The 17,282-nt window shown below is 40.7% G+C and overlaps 1 protein-coding gene across 1 annotated transcript in view; it reads right to left on the bottom strand.

Annotated features, from left to right (window-relative positions):
- LOC111937390 (uncharacterized) overlaps positions 1 to 17,282 on the bottom strand; it is a 104,111-nt gene that overhangs the window by 70,574 nt on the left and 16,255 nt on the right. Inside the window, exon 6 of the mRNA XM_086887301.1 lies at positions 7,129 to 7,214. Within this exon, the coding sequence (XP_086743427.1) occupies positions 7,129 to 7,214 (86 nt within the window). The remainder of the gene's footprint in view (positions 1 to 7,128; positions 7,215 to 17,282) is intronic.

The following is a 17,282-nucleotide window of genomic DNA, read 5'->3' as shown; positions in this document are numbered from 1 at the left end:
GGAAGACAGTGGCTGACTAGGACAGACAAATAGCATCTTGACAATGAGGTGTGAAAGAGTGAGACAAGCCCCATCTCCACACCTGCAACTGGAATTTGGAAATCTCTGTCTCACTATTTCAGAGTGCCTGCAAACCCGTGAAATTCACAAGCAGCTCTTACCCCCTGCTAGCCCTGCAAGGCTTTCCAAGCACACAGAGAAATAATAATAACAGCAGCAGCAACAAAAAAAATTAACCAACACCACCATTCAGAATTATAAACCTTCGAATTCAAGTGTTCTGTCTTAGAAAGTGCCAGAAGTCACCATCATACAAAATTTAACTCGTCCCCAGTTCATACATCTTTTCCTGGGAGCTTGCATCTTGTGTTACAAAATATTTCCCTTTTACAATGAAAACTGAGATGATGATGATGATGATTATTATTATTTTCAATACACATTTTAATCCAGTTAGAGTAAGGCAACTAACTAGGATCAGGCTTGTCTGTTCTGAAGGCTATACTGTGAGTTAAAAACAGGTCTGTGCCTACAAGACTGTGATTAAAAATCTAAGTTAGTACAAGGAAACTCCCTTTTTTTTGGTGACAAATGGTGATATTTGCTCTTTAATTTGCCTGAATCAAAATGTAGCTGGAAACAAGCTGTCAATAAGCAGTTCTGTGGGTCCTTGCAGATTAGCAACTGCTGTGTTGAGTTGACAGAATTACTATCTTTAGCACCAGCGTTTTGCTAGGTCTGTATTTCCAACTAGTTTTGGAGCCAGGACTCATGTGGCATCTGTCCATTGAGCCATGATCTGAAATATTAAAAAATCTGAACATTCTCTGTCTGAAGGGATGGATTTTTGTTTCCCCTGTGATGATAAGGGATTGCCTTTTAAAGGGAGAAGCAAGATATACCAAGCAATGCTAGTGAATTCAGAAGCCTCTCATTTGAATTTGCCAAGAAACTGGTGAGCAGCAGTTAGGAAGAGGTGGGATAAGCTGCATCATCCCTTCTGAAAGATCAAAAATGTATGTTTCTGTTTCCTAGCCACTAAAACTGGGTCTGCCTGTTGTTGCCATCGCATAACCACCACACTTAAACAACTTCATAGTCATTCTACCTTCCCAGGCAGCCACAAAAAGTGGGCAGATGTGCTGCAATATACAGGAACATTAGACAGAAAAGTTATCAGTGTTAAACAGGCAGTTCAAGTAAACAACTAAGTAATTTTCTGAACAATGTGTTACCTTCCTGAAACTCTCTGAAGAAAGTCACAGAAACTGTATTGGCTAAACAAAAAACCTACAAGGGTTGTCTTTCTGTGATCCTTTTCTTAGAAGGATAGTTCTAGTGTCAGTAAAAGGGGACTTCTGACACTTCATGTAGCTTTCTCTGTGTGTGTGCACATGTGCACTTGCAGATAATACAGAGATTTTCCTATTAAAGGCAGTTAATAGATTCTGCATATCTAAGGCATCCCTAACTTAATCAGTCAATTTCTAGAATCATGCATGCACAAAATTTTAGATTGGGAATGCTATGTGATTAATCCTGAAAGCATTTCTCAGTGCATTTTCATCTAAATTTTGAATGTAACAAGCTGCATCATTTTGAAACACACCACGATGTTTCTATGCAGCCTCCCTTGGCAGAGACATTGGCTACTGTCTGACCATCTATAATTTGAACAGACTATCTAAATGAACACCACTATCACCTTTGATCTGGGAGTGACTGACACCTTGCTATATCTGGCATTCAGGATGGAATAAGATGTTCCAGCTGGTGCTGATAATGCTATGTTATGTTGGCAGCTAACTGCTGTCCTCTGTGCTAGATAAAGGTTGTTGGTTTATTAAGAATGGATCAATTATCCTCATAATTGGATTAATTATTTTTGTTTATATCAAAGTAAATTCTAAAAATTTAAAATTAATATTTATTTTATGTTACAGTTCTTAATTATTTGATTTTGCAATTAAAGCACATAAAACTGTAAAACAGGAGGACTGGAGGATGAGGTCTTTTCTCTCTCTGGAAATCAGGACAAAGTCTCTGAGGAGTTCTGAAGAAACAATCAAGCAATTATATGTCCCAATGATAGCATATGCAATGAATCATTGGTTACTCTAACACTTGTGACACCCACCTACAGAGGAAATACAGGCCAGGTTTGTAAAGATACTTTGACACCTAAAAATGCATAATGAAATTTAGTTTTATTTTTTAGAAGTATGAACACTTGTCTGCATCTTTAGGCACATTTGATGTGCAACACCTTTAAAATTCTAGACCAATTAACTTCTAAGAATGACAGAAAGTCTGGGACAGAAATAGTTTGGAGAGAACCATGTTTCCCAACCAAAGAAGGTAAAATGTATCACATTTGCAAATTTGAAAAGGGAGAACAAGAATCTTTGAACTTCTTCAAACAGAAAGATTTGGCAACTCTCTTTTTTTCTTTCCATTTTGTGCCTATTGTCAAATAGACTAAATTGTTGAAGTGTTGACACTTGGGGGGGAAATAAATCTGTTTACATTGTCAGCCAGCTTTGATGCAGTCCCACTGGCAGCACCAGCAATGCACATGTGCTGCATTTCAGATTTGTAACTCCTCCTCTCCTACTGGTAATGATTATCAGTATGGTGATATATAGAGATGCATATATATACAGAGACTGTTCTAGATATGTATGTATGTAGGTGTAGATGTCTAAAATACATAGGAATGCATTCCACAATCTGCATAAGGCAGATCAAAGAAAACCCACAGAAGTGAAGGTGGAAAGCCTGCTGAGCAACTCCAGCATAACATCTGACACTCCTAATCCACCAATGTGCTCACACTCATCACACCACAGCAAACAGAAATGTTTCTGCTGCCCAGGTCAGGGTGACCAGAGGCACTGGAGGAGCTGTTGGGATGCTACAGAGAGAGTCTGTAATAGTGCCAAGAGTGGTGCTGCTGTTCTTGACTTAGGCTTGCCTCCTGACATGACTGTTGCACCTTTCCAAAGCTGGATAAATGGTATTCCAAAGGAAAATGAAAGAAGGCTGCAAGTGGTAAATAAATATTGTATGACCCTGCAGGTATACGCTCTGCTTGCTTTCCAGATCTGTTCTGGTGATTTAGTTAGCAGAAATGTTCTGCTAGACAGCTGCAAGGGAATATTACATAATGGTTATGAAAAGTGAATTTTGAGCTCTCTAGAGACCTTCATCCCAGAGTGATATTTGCCCGGTACAGGCAGAGAAATACCCCCACTAAGAACAAGTCAATGCTTTGAATCCCTCTACACCACGTTGCACAGTCAGTCCTGAAGCAGCAGGGGAAATGGCATTGGAGAGAAATAAGTGGATGTTTCACCAGCTTCTCTCTCCTGCCCTCTTGTTTGCCCCTGAAAGGAGTCTGTGACCAGTGACATCTGGTCCTTTGGCTGCTTTCATACAAATGAGGAGGTGAAGGAGGGGATGTCCCTGTGTGACTGGCCAGTGATGGGGCTGCAGCTGGGAAGGAGCTGGAACACATCAGGTGGAAGCGTGAGTGGGAGTGTAGCCATGCCGAGAGCTCAAACCCAGCCAAAGGGCTCCAACATGCACAGCCAGCAGCAGAATAAGCAGGCACAAAGGATTTGGGTCTCCTGGGAGGCACCAAGGTCATGGCTTGCAGGCTGGACACATGTGTCACATGGCTTTGATTTTGAATGCTCTCTAGGGGACTGCCTGAGGAAAAGCTACGCATGCAACATGGCTCACGGGAAATATTTGGGGAGTAATGTATGCGAGGATTGGTTCTCATACAGCCTAAGAACAGGGAGCAGATGAGACAAGAAATTTTGGCAAGTAAATTACTCATCATAAAATGCACTCTTCCATCCCCCCAATACACACTAGGGTTTATCCAGAAGGTGGCTACTGCATGTACAAGAGAGATGGAGGCTCTAAGGCCTTTCATCAATGCAGGACTGCCTTATTGAGTCATCCTGATGATGAATGCCTGAAGCCTGCACAAAAGTGCAGTGCAATTACTGCTGAGTAATAGCAGCAGGTGGAGCTTTTCAGCTGCAGCTGGCATGTGAAAGGTGATGGTGAATCAATCAATGTGGAAGAGACCTTGGCTTGGGAGAGAGGGGAAATATGGAGGGAGTTTTTCCTTGAGTAGTCTCTGAATTTAGGGAAGAGAGAGCTTAAATTGGTTAAGAGTGTTAGGAGTGACTGGAGTCAAATTTATTATTCACTAAAGCTGCACCTGAAAGGAAATATATCTGAGCTCTGTGGAACAATATGCTAACTATACCTGATTAAACAAGGAGGAGATAAAAACCAACAGGGTAAAGGAAATAAGTGACAAATGCTAGAACAACCCCAAATACTTACAGCAAGTGCAGTCTGCCAATCTTTCCAAGAGCCCCTGGACCTTTGGGAATGCTGTTTTGGCCATCATGAGGTTTGTCACGGTAAAATGCCAAAGAAGGTTAGAGACTGGACCCTCATTTTCTTTCAGTCAGGATGTTATTTGGTGTTTTGAGTGGTTTTCTGTTTCTTTCCTGGAGAACATGCCTTAGCTGCTCATTCTCTGAAATCACATCACTGCCTACAATATAAAAGGCTTGGATTTCAAGGCTTGGCTGGTACTTTCATGATGAAGAATAGCCCAACTGTGGCTTACACAAATGTACCAGGGGGAAAAAAGGCAATAAAACCACTGTTGTTTATTGCGTGGGGAGGGATTCTTTTTTATATGCTTGAGGTAACCAGTGAGTCCAGCCCAGGCTGCAAACAACCAAAGGAGCAGCTGGAGCCCAGCCTGCACTGGTGGGTAGGCTGAGGCTGTCCATATTTCCTTCACACCCCACAGCCCCTACTAGAGAGCAAGAGCTGAGCAGGGCTAGGACTGGTGGACTGGAACAGCCCCTGAGATGCTCTACTCTTCACATGCTCCATGGGAAGAATGGTGTATCTGTGTTCTGTTGGTAGTTGATATCCTGTGTTGGACAGTCTGGTCTGGAGACTGACAAAAAGCTCATCAAAATCAGACACTGAGGTAAAGAATAAAAACGTATTTGAGGAGAGAAGGTGGAAGCAGAGACCATGGATAAAATTGATGCCAGGCCTTATCAATCTTCTGCTTGAAAATGACAGGTGGTCCCTTTGAAACCTACCTAAAGTTCCTGTGTGTAATAGGGAACATTCTTTTCTCCAGAATCCTGAAATAAACTGGACAATTATATATTAAAACAGATTCTACCTCTATTCACCTGTGTTTTAGATGTCTGAGCTGTGCATGTTTGATGATATGTCAGGCAGAAACAGCAAATGGATTATTTATTTCTCTGTAGGGAAAAGGCTTGACCAAAAGCAAAAGAAGCAGAAGTTCTCTGCTGCTACAGCTCTGACTGGAAATGAGGAATAAAGTCCCACTTTGTCTGTCAGTGGGCTGCCTGAAGGAGGGCCACCCTGCGCTCAAAGCACCAGTTTTGGAGCCTAGAGACCTGTGCCTTGGTCCTGAGTTATGCCACAGGTTATGAACTACTTTGGGAAAGTTGCTTCAGTGCTCTGCAGCACTGCTTTTCTGTATGTAAAAGAGGAGAACTGATAACTAACTGATCTAGAAGGTTACTCCAAGGTTAGTGCTGGTGAATCGCTTCAGTACCTTATGATAAAAGTTACTATAGAAATGCTTATGATAATAACCTCAGTCTTCCCCAAAGGTTAATACTGGCAGAACATAACGAACTTGCCATCGAGAGTCAGGATGTCCATATTTAGGCAGACACTATTTAAAGATCAGGCTTGTATCTTACATTAATTTTTCATGAATTTCTCTTTTTTAATTTTTTTTTTTTATTTTGTCAATAGGGGAAAAAATAGGAGGTGGATGAATTAAGAAAAACTCTTCTTTTTTTCCCCAGCTCCATGTCCTCTTCATTTGCTCCCATATTCACTGCTGGTCTGTTATCTAAGAAAAGGTGTGCACATTGACCTAGTTTAGGACATATATTCTTGCTCTGGGGGAGATGCATAAGACAGCAAAAATACAGGAGCTCTCTAAAGACGCTTCAAATAAGGCATGAAGATACTTATAATTGTCTGATCAGTGTATGAGAAGGGAAAGTTATTATCACTATTATCACTAGTGCTTCCCTTTCTTTCTAGCATGCAAATAGACCAGATATGCCTTGATAAAGGGGTAGGTGAGAGAATGGGCCAGATGGACAAACCAGAATTGAAATGGCTCACAGCACACCTGTCTCTCGAAATACTTTTCAGTATTCGCACTGATACTGAGTGAATAAAAAGGAAATTTCTTCCTAAAAATGTGACAAGAAACCCAGAAGATTCATGATAATGACAGTTTGAATCACGTGGTCTCAAAGGAAACATGGACCCTAAATCACTGCACAAATATTTTTCTCCATCCTTGCTGGAAGTAGAAATGCTTAATCTGCCTGGTCACAGTTACAGCTCTGGGCTGAGATGTCTGCAGCTGCAGAGGGAGCCTGAGTAATCAGTCCAACATTCATGTGACGTTCCCCCTTGACTACTGCCTTCCTGGGAAAAACAAGACCAAAGACTCCGCTCTTCAGTGCTCTTCTTGACATGCAATGAAATGAAAAAAGAACCAAAAAAATCCTCTGTAAGTTTGTTTCTGTTTTGCTCCTATATTAATACCCATTGTGGGAATGGATAGAAGAGGATTAACAGTGGCTATCCTCTCTTCAATCTAATCTCCTATTGACTGAGAAACATCACATAGGGACGTCTTGAAGGAATTAACACAAATCCTTTTAAAACTCTTCAGTGCCTTCTCTTTTCCTTCCCCCTTTCTGAACCCCATCCCCTTCTCCCTGTGCCCCCTTATGCTGAATTTGTGGCAGAGGACATGGCCAAGGAGGAACATGGGTAATCAATTAAGATGCAGGCTTTACCATTTGAGATGCATTATCATGGTCCCACTGACACCTCCTGAAACACAAACTCGATCTATCACATTGCAAATGAATTCCTAAAGTGGAAGATTAAAGAGGAAGAAAGGCACACAGTCTCAACATAGAATTCAATTAAGAAAAAAAAAAAAAAAAAAAGCAGTGTGAAGGAAAAAGCACGAATGCTGGAATAGCAGAAAGAAACCTGCCTCACCTGTAGCTAAACTTTACCCTCTGTCCTATAGTTCTTCCAATGGAATCAGATAGACAAGGATAGTTTGGGATAGTTTGAACCATGACCTGGTAAATAAAGGGAGTTTTGTCAGTTTGAGGTACAATGAAAGCATTTACACACAAAGACACTTCTCTGTTTTCTCTCTAGCCTCCCTGAAAGGATTTCTCAGGCCCAAATGGATTGAATGAACCTGTGTTTGTTTGTCATCTGTGGTCATTCCAGGCCAGCAAAGCACTTCACCATCAGCACGGGGTGAGTGCTAGTGTACCATAGTATTCAGTGTACCATGTCTTCCATGGCCACCAGCCTCTCATGTACAAAATGTTTACTCCTCTCCAAAGGGGGTTGGTGCTTGTCAGGACTCATCACCATGACTTTAGAGAAGGTAAATCCACTGCAGACTAAAAGCAAAGATGTAAGTCTTGTTACTCCGGCAATTTTACAGAATTACAGTAGCTAATTTTTCTGCCTTATTGCTTTTATTCTCATTGCCTCCTTGCCTCTCTTCAAAGATTGAGATGGAGTTCTTTCCCACCCAGTCCAGCATTCTTCAAAAGTCATGGCATAAAGAATAGAAAAAAATAGAAGAATTTTTAAATTATGCAAGGCCTGTTCTTCTCCTCTCTCAAGTTTTCTGCAATTATTCTGAAGTATTTGTATTTATGAGATCAATATCATAAAGGCATAAAGCTCTTAGATGAAAACAGAACTAATACAACTTAAAACAGAACTGCACATAAGTATGATCAACATGTAGGCCAATCCACAAATAAGAGCCCCCAGATCACATTCCCCTCTATATCTTTGCCCCCTAGACTTGTCCTTAGTAATCATCCAAATTCTGTGTGTGGAAATCAAAGGACATGTAAGATTGAAGGCAGGGAATGAAGCTGAAGTCATATTTTGGATGAGTTTTTACCCACTCCAGCAAGGGCTTTGACTTTCACCCTAGATAACCACTGTCTGCTAAAACCTGTCTGCAATTTCTAACTTTCTCGGTAAAAAGTGTAAGGAACGGTGGTGGGTCTGCTGAGGAACCACACTAATTACACAACTGCCAGAAAAACACACGTCCTCTTTCTTTAAAATTAAATTGTTATGTAAATCTCACCATTGGGAGCCTCCATGTGTCACAGTCTAGAGTGGCTGAGGTACCAGAGGGAAAGACAACTGCTAGATTTGCTTGTTTCCCATCTGTTTGCTCACAAAGAGCTGGTTAAGGAGCCCTTCCTGCAGAGACAGGAGACAGACACACATAGAAGGTAACAAGGACATGCTGTGGATTCTTTATCAGCCATGGCTCAATTTGAGATTTATTTTAGTGCTGGAATTAATTTGATGCTCGTGAAGGGGACAGGCTGTCAGCACTGACAAAAACCTTCCTGACAGCCAGGAGGCAATGGGTGGGTTATCTGTATATAGCCTTTGCCTGGATCCCTGGCTCCTGGAGTGCAGCACCAGCTGCCCTGGTCTCTGGCATGGTCTCTGCCCTGGTCTCTATGCAGCCAGCACCAATCCTGATCCTAAGTTTTTTCATTTCCTAACATTTCCAGTGAAGTTCTCACCTAACCTTTATTGATGGAAAGGGTAGAGGAGGGAGAAAAGAAATGAAAGAGTTATACAACTTGGAAATGGAAATAATTCTTCTGAGCCTTCTGAGCCAAGGAAGTTCAACAGTTCCAGTGCCTTCACCTGGAGTCCTTGGTTTGGTGTCTGGTTGAGTTAGTAGTCACTGTTTGCAGTGTAACATTATAACAAGAAATACTCCATTTTTCCAGAGCACTCACTTAAAATAGTGGTACTGAATTCCTGGGATGATCTCTTTTGAAAGAAGGTGCTGAGGAAAAGCAGCTACATATGTGCTGTCTGTGCTATGAAATTGTTTCTGTTTCCTATTTCTGCAGTAAGTATTTCTACTCTGTGCAGGGCAAAACATTTTTGTTGACTTTTTGTAAAAGCAATTTTTCATGTAATTCTGTTTCAGAAAGCCTAAAATGCTTCAGCAGACAGTTTTAGTTTAACCATTTTAGAGTGGATTTAAAGGGCTTCCAAAGTAAACACAGAGCTCAAAATTAGCCTGAGATATTGTACTTAGTGTAATCCACTTTGGAAGGCTCACTCATTACTACAAATACGTCAAATTCTTGCAGCCTCTGGAGGCAAAATTTTTAACAATGCACATCAATGTAATGACAAACTGCCATTTATAGAGACCTCAATCCAAATGTCAGTTATTATTCCTTGCTAGCATCCCCTCAAGTACTGATGCCTGATTTTACTACCTCTTCTTGGGGAGAAGGCAGACAAGACTCTCTCAGTAATTACCTCCATCAGCGGTGACTTCTAGACTGTAAGGAAAGAGCACCTGTCCTCTGTTTCCTGTCCTCTCCCTGCCTTTCTTGCTCAGCCCCAGTAGTTTAAAACATCAGAATATACAGTGGCCTTCCATGTTTTTCTGCTAAAGTTTCACAAATATTTCGGAAACATGGAAAATTTTCACTCTGCTTCTATTTAAAAAAGGGAAGAATACTTTTACTCTGCCTCAGCAAAGGAGCAAAGAGGAAATCCTGCTTCAGAAATCCAGACAATCTTTTTGCACCTGCACTGCTGCATCAGAAAAATAAGGGGCTAGCAAAGGACTTTCTTTAAAATAATAGCAATTCGTAAACTGGGCCAGACATAGTCCCAGTGTGGAGGTTTTGGCTGCATGGCAGTGTGATACCTCTCTTCTCTCATGATCAGAAGCACATTTACTTAATCGGGCAGCACTGGCAGGGAAAGAGAGAATCTACATCCCATTTTTATTCTGCCCCTGTGAATCTGTTCCCAGGAATACTGATGACCTTTCGTAAGAACCATCATCTGCCCAACAGAGAGGGGAAAAACATATAGAAATGAAAAAACAAACACTAGAAAAGCAAAATTATAAGCTTGAAATACATCAGACTCTTGTCATGCTAGCACAAAAGGACATCCTGAATGCAGAACTCTGTTTTCCTGTGATAGAAACTGCAGAGCAAAGGAATTTGGGTTTCTACCTACTGCTGGGTGCATTTCCATTTCCAAAACAGTACCCTGGTACTTTGTTTTGATTTTTCAAGGAGGCCTTCACACACCTGAAATCCTTCCATAATCCCAGAACTGAGAGAGAAGAAAAGGAGTTGCAGGGTACATATTTCTGTCAGTCCATATTTCTGAGCACGTTGTTTGATAGTTAAATAGACACTGAACTACACAACACATAGAGCTGAAAAGCACATACAGAGAAGATACAGACGTATTTCTTTACTTTCCTCCCCTCTTCCTTATAGTCTTATGTCTCCTGCTAGTCCTTTATTGCATTCTGACAAAAGATATGTAATAAGGATCTTCCCCCATTGAAGTTTGTTGTATTACATTAAGATATACCCCAATTTCAAAAACACTAACCCATGCTGGCTCAATCCATCATTTCCCTCAGCATGTAAAATTAAACAAAATAAAAGAGAAAATTAATTGGAAATTCAAAACACTACAGTGTACTGAGATGGGATTTTGAAGGGAAAAGGTACCCAGAAGTAGGCCATTCGTCCCAGGAAAGCTGGGAAAATGCCAGCTGCATGCCAAAAACACATGCATGTGTGTGGAGACATCATACTGAGACATTCAGTAGTTCAGATGTTTTGAAAAGCCTGCCTCTAATTTAATTTTGAACAGAAAATGCCTCAAACTAACTGACTTCCATAAAAAGCTGGAGCCACTGAGACAAGATAATTACTTTTGCTTCACATATTTTAGACATCATGTGGTCCTGCAGAGGTGACTGGAAGGTATGCTGTGACAGATAGGTAAATAGCTGTGATGTCTTCACACCTCTTATTCTAACTTCTTTATCCTTCTGCTCTTTATTCTTCATTCTTCTGGCATCCACACACATGCCCTTTACTGTCTGACCAGAAAAGACCCTTTTTTTAGAGTCTGCTCGACCCCCACCTTGCTGCTGGACAAATCAAGATAGCCATAATAAATTTAAATTAACTACTAGGATCCCATTTCAGATAGAAGAAATGAGTCATTTAAAAAAAGGTAAATCTGTAAGATCATTTAAAACCACAATAGTGCCAAGCAACCTCAATACCTTTAAAGACATTTGAGTGGTGACTTCTCAATCCTGTACTCTCTGGGGTTCCTTGCTATCACATTTTAGATATATTTTTTTGCTGACTGAGGAGTTATCGAGAGCATCTTACAAAGTCAGATGAGCAGAAAATTTATCCATCCCATTTACATCTTGGCAGAACAGTTTTATTTTTATGAAAAAGGATGTACCCTTTCCCACCTCCTCCTGCAAAGTTAACACCATGGCTTGATGATCCCATCGCAAGATAACATGACTTCCTGGCCTCAGCAGCCAGTCCAAAATATCAGAGTTTTACAGGTTCTTGTTGTCAGGAAATGAAACATTTGGATGATGAAGGTCTTTGGAGACACTCATATAACTACAGTGGGGTGCATCACAGTCCTGCTGTTTCAGAGGCAGGAGGAAGTGAGCAGCCAGAGTTTATCTGTTCACCTGCTCCTGCCATCCTGTTGAGCTCCTGCTCACAATGCACTCCCTCCCTTTCACTTTTTCTGGAGGCACTTTTTGCCCATTCTTTAGACACATTTTTTATACCAAGCGTTTGTATTTGATCAGTTCCCTGGAGTTTTCCTTAATTCCCTCTTCTTGAGCTGCTCCTTTTAATTACACAGGTGTACCTGTCCTCTCAGCAAAGCATTTCTAACAAAAAAAAAACCTTCAAAATTCCTCAGCTGCTCTGAATTTTCCCCCACTCCACATGACAATGTGTGCTTGGTTTGGGGATTGCTTTCTGGTTTGGGGATTGCATCATTGCCAGAGCTCCCTGCTTTCACAAGAAGATTTAGGGATCCTCTCAAGCAAATAATTAACTGGTTACACAAAATTTTGGTAGATTTAACAGTCAAACTGTGATAATATTTTCCATTTTAAATTTCCAAAGGATTTAGTCTGGCTAAATAGGCTTGTAATCCCTGTGTCTTTCAGGAACCTAAATTGAGTACAATGTGTATTTGTATGGGGAATTAATGAAACAAAAGAGCCAACAATTGTATTCTGTTCAAAGCACAGAAAGAATAATACCCACTTACTGGGACTTTTAAAATTCCTTCAAAGGCATGTTTTAGAAATAAAACAAAACAACAACAAAAAAATCCAACAAACCTGAAACACTATTATTGGAGATCTCTACAGGAAAAAAAAAAAAGATATGCATTCAATTTTCAAAACTGAATAAGATCAAATAAATTTATAAAGAAAAATATATTTTATTGCCAGAAGGTTATATCCATTTTTTTCCTTTTGAAAAACAATGAAATTATTATTGTTGTTGTTGTTGTAGTTGTTGTTGTTGTTATTATTATCAAGAATTTTATTCAAAAAGGAAAATCCTTGTTTGGGGGAAAAATCCCTTTTCATTGGATCAAGTTTCACAATGAAAACCCACTAATCCCATATACATTTTAAAACAAGCAACGTGAACATAAATGGGTTATCAGCTACAGAAGACTTCCCAAGACAAACCTGTTTTGGGGACCAAATGTAACCCTATTATGAGCCATGGAATTTAACAAACTGAACTAAAAATAAATGTGGAAGTTGCCTTTGTTTTGCATTTTTTTAGCAGTGAGACAAGTGTCATGAATGCATACCTGGCTGTCATTCAGGGATGCAGAAAGTCTGGAAGTGTTGAATTTTATTTTTACCTGTATTTTGTAACGAGGGGGGAAACACTATTTTTAGTCATATTTTCTCCCACACACCTCCTTTTTTTTCCTATTTTAGACAGGACTGACATTTCCCAGTGCAGCCCCTCTAGCCAGGTATCTGCAGGACATTTCAGACCAGTTCAAACGCACTGCAGGCTGTGCAGTGACCAGCTGAATGAACTCACACCTCCCACAGAGCTGGTACCTTTAAAAGTACAAATGGAACTTCTGACAATTCAGTGTCTCAGACTGTGCAGTTTCTTCAACATTTGCGAGCCTGAGTCTGTAAAAGCATCTTTTCAGAGCTGACCTTTTCCCAGCTATTTTCCCAGCTTCCCTGACACTGTGTGAAATAAAACATTTCCTTGTAGATTCTGCAGCCCCTGGCTCAGAGGGGGATTATAGAGCACACAGCTCCTCTCAGGACACAGACCTGCTTGGTGCTGATGCTCCAACACAAGCTGTGATAACTTGTGGGTTTAGGGGCAGTGATTCCCTGTTTCAGTTTACAGTGTGCTGGTCAAGATGACAGCTGTCATGAGAGACAGGACGTCCCCTGGTGACACACTGATTTCAGGCAGCAACAGGGATACAGGGGTAGAGCTTTGTGATTCAGCCCCATAATGAAGACAGAATAAATAGCTTTTCTGGGAAGGGATTTGGTTTCCTTCTAGCTTCAGAGGCAGGCTTTGCAGTGCCATCTGCCTTCCTGTATTTGTGGCTGCCCACTGCTGCTTATGACTAAGATACCACTGGACCTTTGAACCTCTCAGTGCAGAACAGCAGTGTTGAAAATGTAGGGTACCTCTATTGAATGACAATGACTGTATACTTGCCAGCTACAGTGCTTACAAAGTCAACTTTTCCTCATAATCTTTACTTAATAAATTCATTTTGCTTTGCTTTCTCCCTCTAGTAGGAAGATGGGTCACATGAGTTATGGACAATAGAATTTACACTGTCTTCAGAATAGGTATTTTAAAAGTTTAAGTCAAGGACTTTAGTCCCAAGAAGAGCCTTCTTCCATTGAATTGCTGACAAAACAGTTGCTTTCACCAGGAAACAGCTGTCAAATAGAGATCTGTCTCACAAGTAGTAAAATAAATTATCATTTGCTAGGCAGCAGGAGGATATTGGAGACCAGGATTCATGGGCCTACCCTGGGCAAGGGAGGGAATTATGGTGTAAAACTTACAGACAAGACTGAGGACATGACATTTGATTTGAAATGCATCAACCGACATCAGCTAAAGCAATTTGCAAGGTGAAAGGTCTACATTGAACCCCCAGTGCAGCCTGAACTGCCTTCATCCATAAAGGAACTTTGCAAGAGAAAAAAGCTAATAGGGCCTGTCTGGTGGGCAATTTTGGAGATACAAGATTTTTGATCAACACAAAAGGCTGCAAAGGGCATGGAAATAAAAGGAGTGATCCATACAGGTATTATCCAGCCAGCACAAAACACTCTCATTACAGCATTCTGGATAGGAACTCCACTCTGCTGTAACTCTAAAGCCCTGCCAGCCTTACTGACAAGTTCATTAGTCAGTCTGTGGTCCCCTGGGCAAAACTCAGACACATGTGAGGGGCTTCATCATCCAGACAGTTTCCTAGCAGTTACAGAGACTTGTAAGATCATTTGTTGCAGCTGATGTATTTCTGTGTCTGCATAACGTGAATTCACACTCTCTATGCTAACATGTTTGCAGTTCACACTTGATTTTGGTAAGTCCCTTAAAGTCTAGAGTATGGGATGATGCCCCTTTAGCCAGCTTGTTCTGCTTTCCCATTGCCTTTCTTATATTTCATTCAAAATCCATCAGTCTGTGGCTGCACATGTGTACAGCCAGGCCTTGTGCTGCTAACACTGCTAACAGACTTGGACATTTGGCTCCTCCTGGGCCCAAGGAGTTCACTCTTGTGCTCTTTGAGGGAAAGAAACACTAGCAAAACTCACTCTCTGGAGAGAAGCAATAGTCTCTGTAAAAGCACCGAGAGATGTGGCAGGCTGGTGCTGCCTGGGCAGTGAGCCCCACCTGCAGACCCTGGGGAAGACCACTTCCATGAAATGCTAAAACTCTTTAATCAAAAGAAAGGCCTGATGATGCAGTTTAGAAGTAATTTGGCTGCCCTCAAAATGAGCATCCACTCCCCACATTACTGTCAAAAGCTTTAGGAAAAGCAATCATGGGGAACTGAGTGCCACTTCTGGGCAATGGTCATAGCACTTTAGGGACCAGCTTCTGCCTGGAAGACATGGTTCACACTTGTTACATTCTTCATTTCCTTCTCCCCAGAATAATGACTATACCAGCTTGTTGAACTATTCAGCCTTTTAAATTTCATGGAGTTTTCATTAATACTGTAAAAAAAAACTTTTTTGCTACAAGTACTACATTTTATTCAGAAATAACTCAATAAGCTTCCACCTATTACAGAGTGATTAAGCTGAATCTAGCAAAACCAAAAAGCCTCAAAAAACCAGAATTTTTCTTATTTTCTTATTTTTCTTTTTTTTTAACTACCTGTATCTTTAGGGAAAAGCTAAGTGTATTGTGAAGGAAGGTGTTATTTTCTCCAAATCAATTATCATAAAGGGTGACTGCATATTGATTTGATTGAGGAATTCTACAGAATTTATATGCTTATCATCAGCACAAAAATCCTGATTTTTTTTAGTCATGCAATTCTTACTCCTACTGCCATTTAGCCATGGGCTAAATTTCACTTCCATCAAGTTTTACACATAAACCACCATTGGCCTAATATATATGGTTAACTGTTCAACTGGTGTTGGTTTGGACTGGAACTGCACACAGCCTTTCCCTTGTCTTAGGAGATACGTATTAAATAATATGAAAAAAAAATAAATTGTGAATAATATCTTCAGCTGAGCTCCCTACTCACAGAGCCCCATCAAATTCTTAAATATTTGCAGTATCTAAACACAGGGAACAGAGAAACACAGTTTATCTGGTGAAGAAAAGTCAGTGAGTAAAGAAAGGCTGTTTCAGAGATGAAGACAGAAATCATCAGTTGTGTTTCTTCAGTATCACTGATTCTGAGCCCTGAATAAAGGTGTCTTTAGCCCCTTTCTTGAATTTTCTACTGGCAAATAATATGTGTAACTTTTTGTGGTCTTGCTGCTTTTCTATATATGACCTTAGGAATCTCACCTCTGCTAGCTGTGTTCCACACTGCTGAAAGAAACAGGCTATGTCTTGTCATAGCCTTCTTATTCTGATAGCCACTCTTTAGTTTCCAGGATTTCATCCTGAGCAGCAGTGGTGACAATCACTGTCTGCCTTTCATCTGCCAGAAAACTGCTGCTTTCTGAAGTGAAGACAACCATACTGTGCAATTGCACTTGGCATGTCAACTTGTTTATTCTCTCCATGCATCTTACACTTCTAACTTTCGAATTCTGGCTGATTTCAGCTAAATCACTAACTCACCTGAACTATTTTAAGCTCATTTAAACTGCTATTGATAGTGTTGAAGAGAAATATATTGTTAGTATCCAGAAAGGAGAGAAATGTGAAGGGTGCAATTTCTAAAAAGGAGAAGTCAGTTGACCTTCACGCCTTTAGAAACCAATCCAGAAAATTTTATGGGTAAGCAGGCTGCCTTTGATCTGCCACTCACAGGAAGACTTGCTGAAGGCAGACGAAACTTTGCTCACCCATGGAGGTATGGAAAGAACCTCCAAACAATTCAGCTTCTCCACTCCCCTCTCTGCCCCATAACATTTGCATCCCTACCCTGTTGTGCACATACAGCAGCACTCTCAAATTGCTGACTAATGTAGCCAGGCTAAAGATGAGTTTCCCTGCAGAAACTGCCTCACTTTCTACCTTTTCTCTCCTTGCAGGTGATAGCTTCAAACTACCTGTGCATATCTCACTGCTTTAGCTTTTCTCCAAGGCTAATGGATTCCAGAAAAGCTCCCTCTTTTCTAGTTAATTTAGGCTTTTTTGAGCAGCTGTAAGCAGGAACTCTGGCTGTCTCTGAAGTTGCCAAAGGCCCTTGGCCATACTTTTCAGCTGTTTTTCCTCAGATCTAAATGTTATCAGTGTGGAACAGATTTTACTGCAGAGTATGTTTCCCAGGGAAATGCCCTGACTTCCCAGCACATGCCAACTGACAGTTTGCCAAAACCATACCCTAAGGTAAGAATTAAATGTAGGCAAATGTAAGTGCCCTGAGAAATTCAGGCCAGAAACAGAGCGGACACAGCAAGCAGACAAGAAAATAGTTGATGTCAGCAAGAAAAAGGATCTCTAACTGATGGGAAGTATTTCCATTTTAATGGAAATTTGCTTTTTGTGCAGAGGTAAATCCCAAAGAAGAGACTTACTCCTCCCTTG

The sequence above is a fragment of the Cyanistes caeruleus genome, chromosome 4 (genome assembly GCF_971803275.1).
Source record: "Cyanistes caeruleus chromosome 4, bCyaCae1.hap1.1, whole genome shotgun sequence".
Taxonomy (NCBI): Eukaryota; Metazoa; Chordata; class Aves; order Passeriformes; family Paridae; genus Cyanistes; species Cyanistes caeruleus.
Note: the sequence above shows the minus strand (reverse complement) of the source record. Positions and strands in the feature narration are given on the sequence as shown.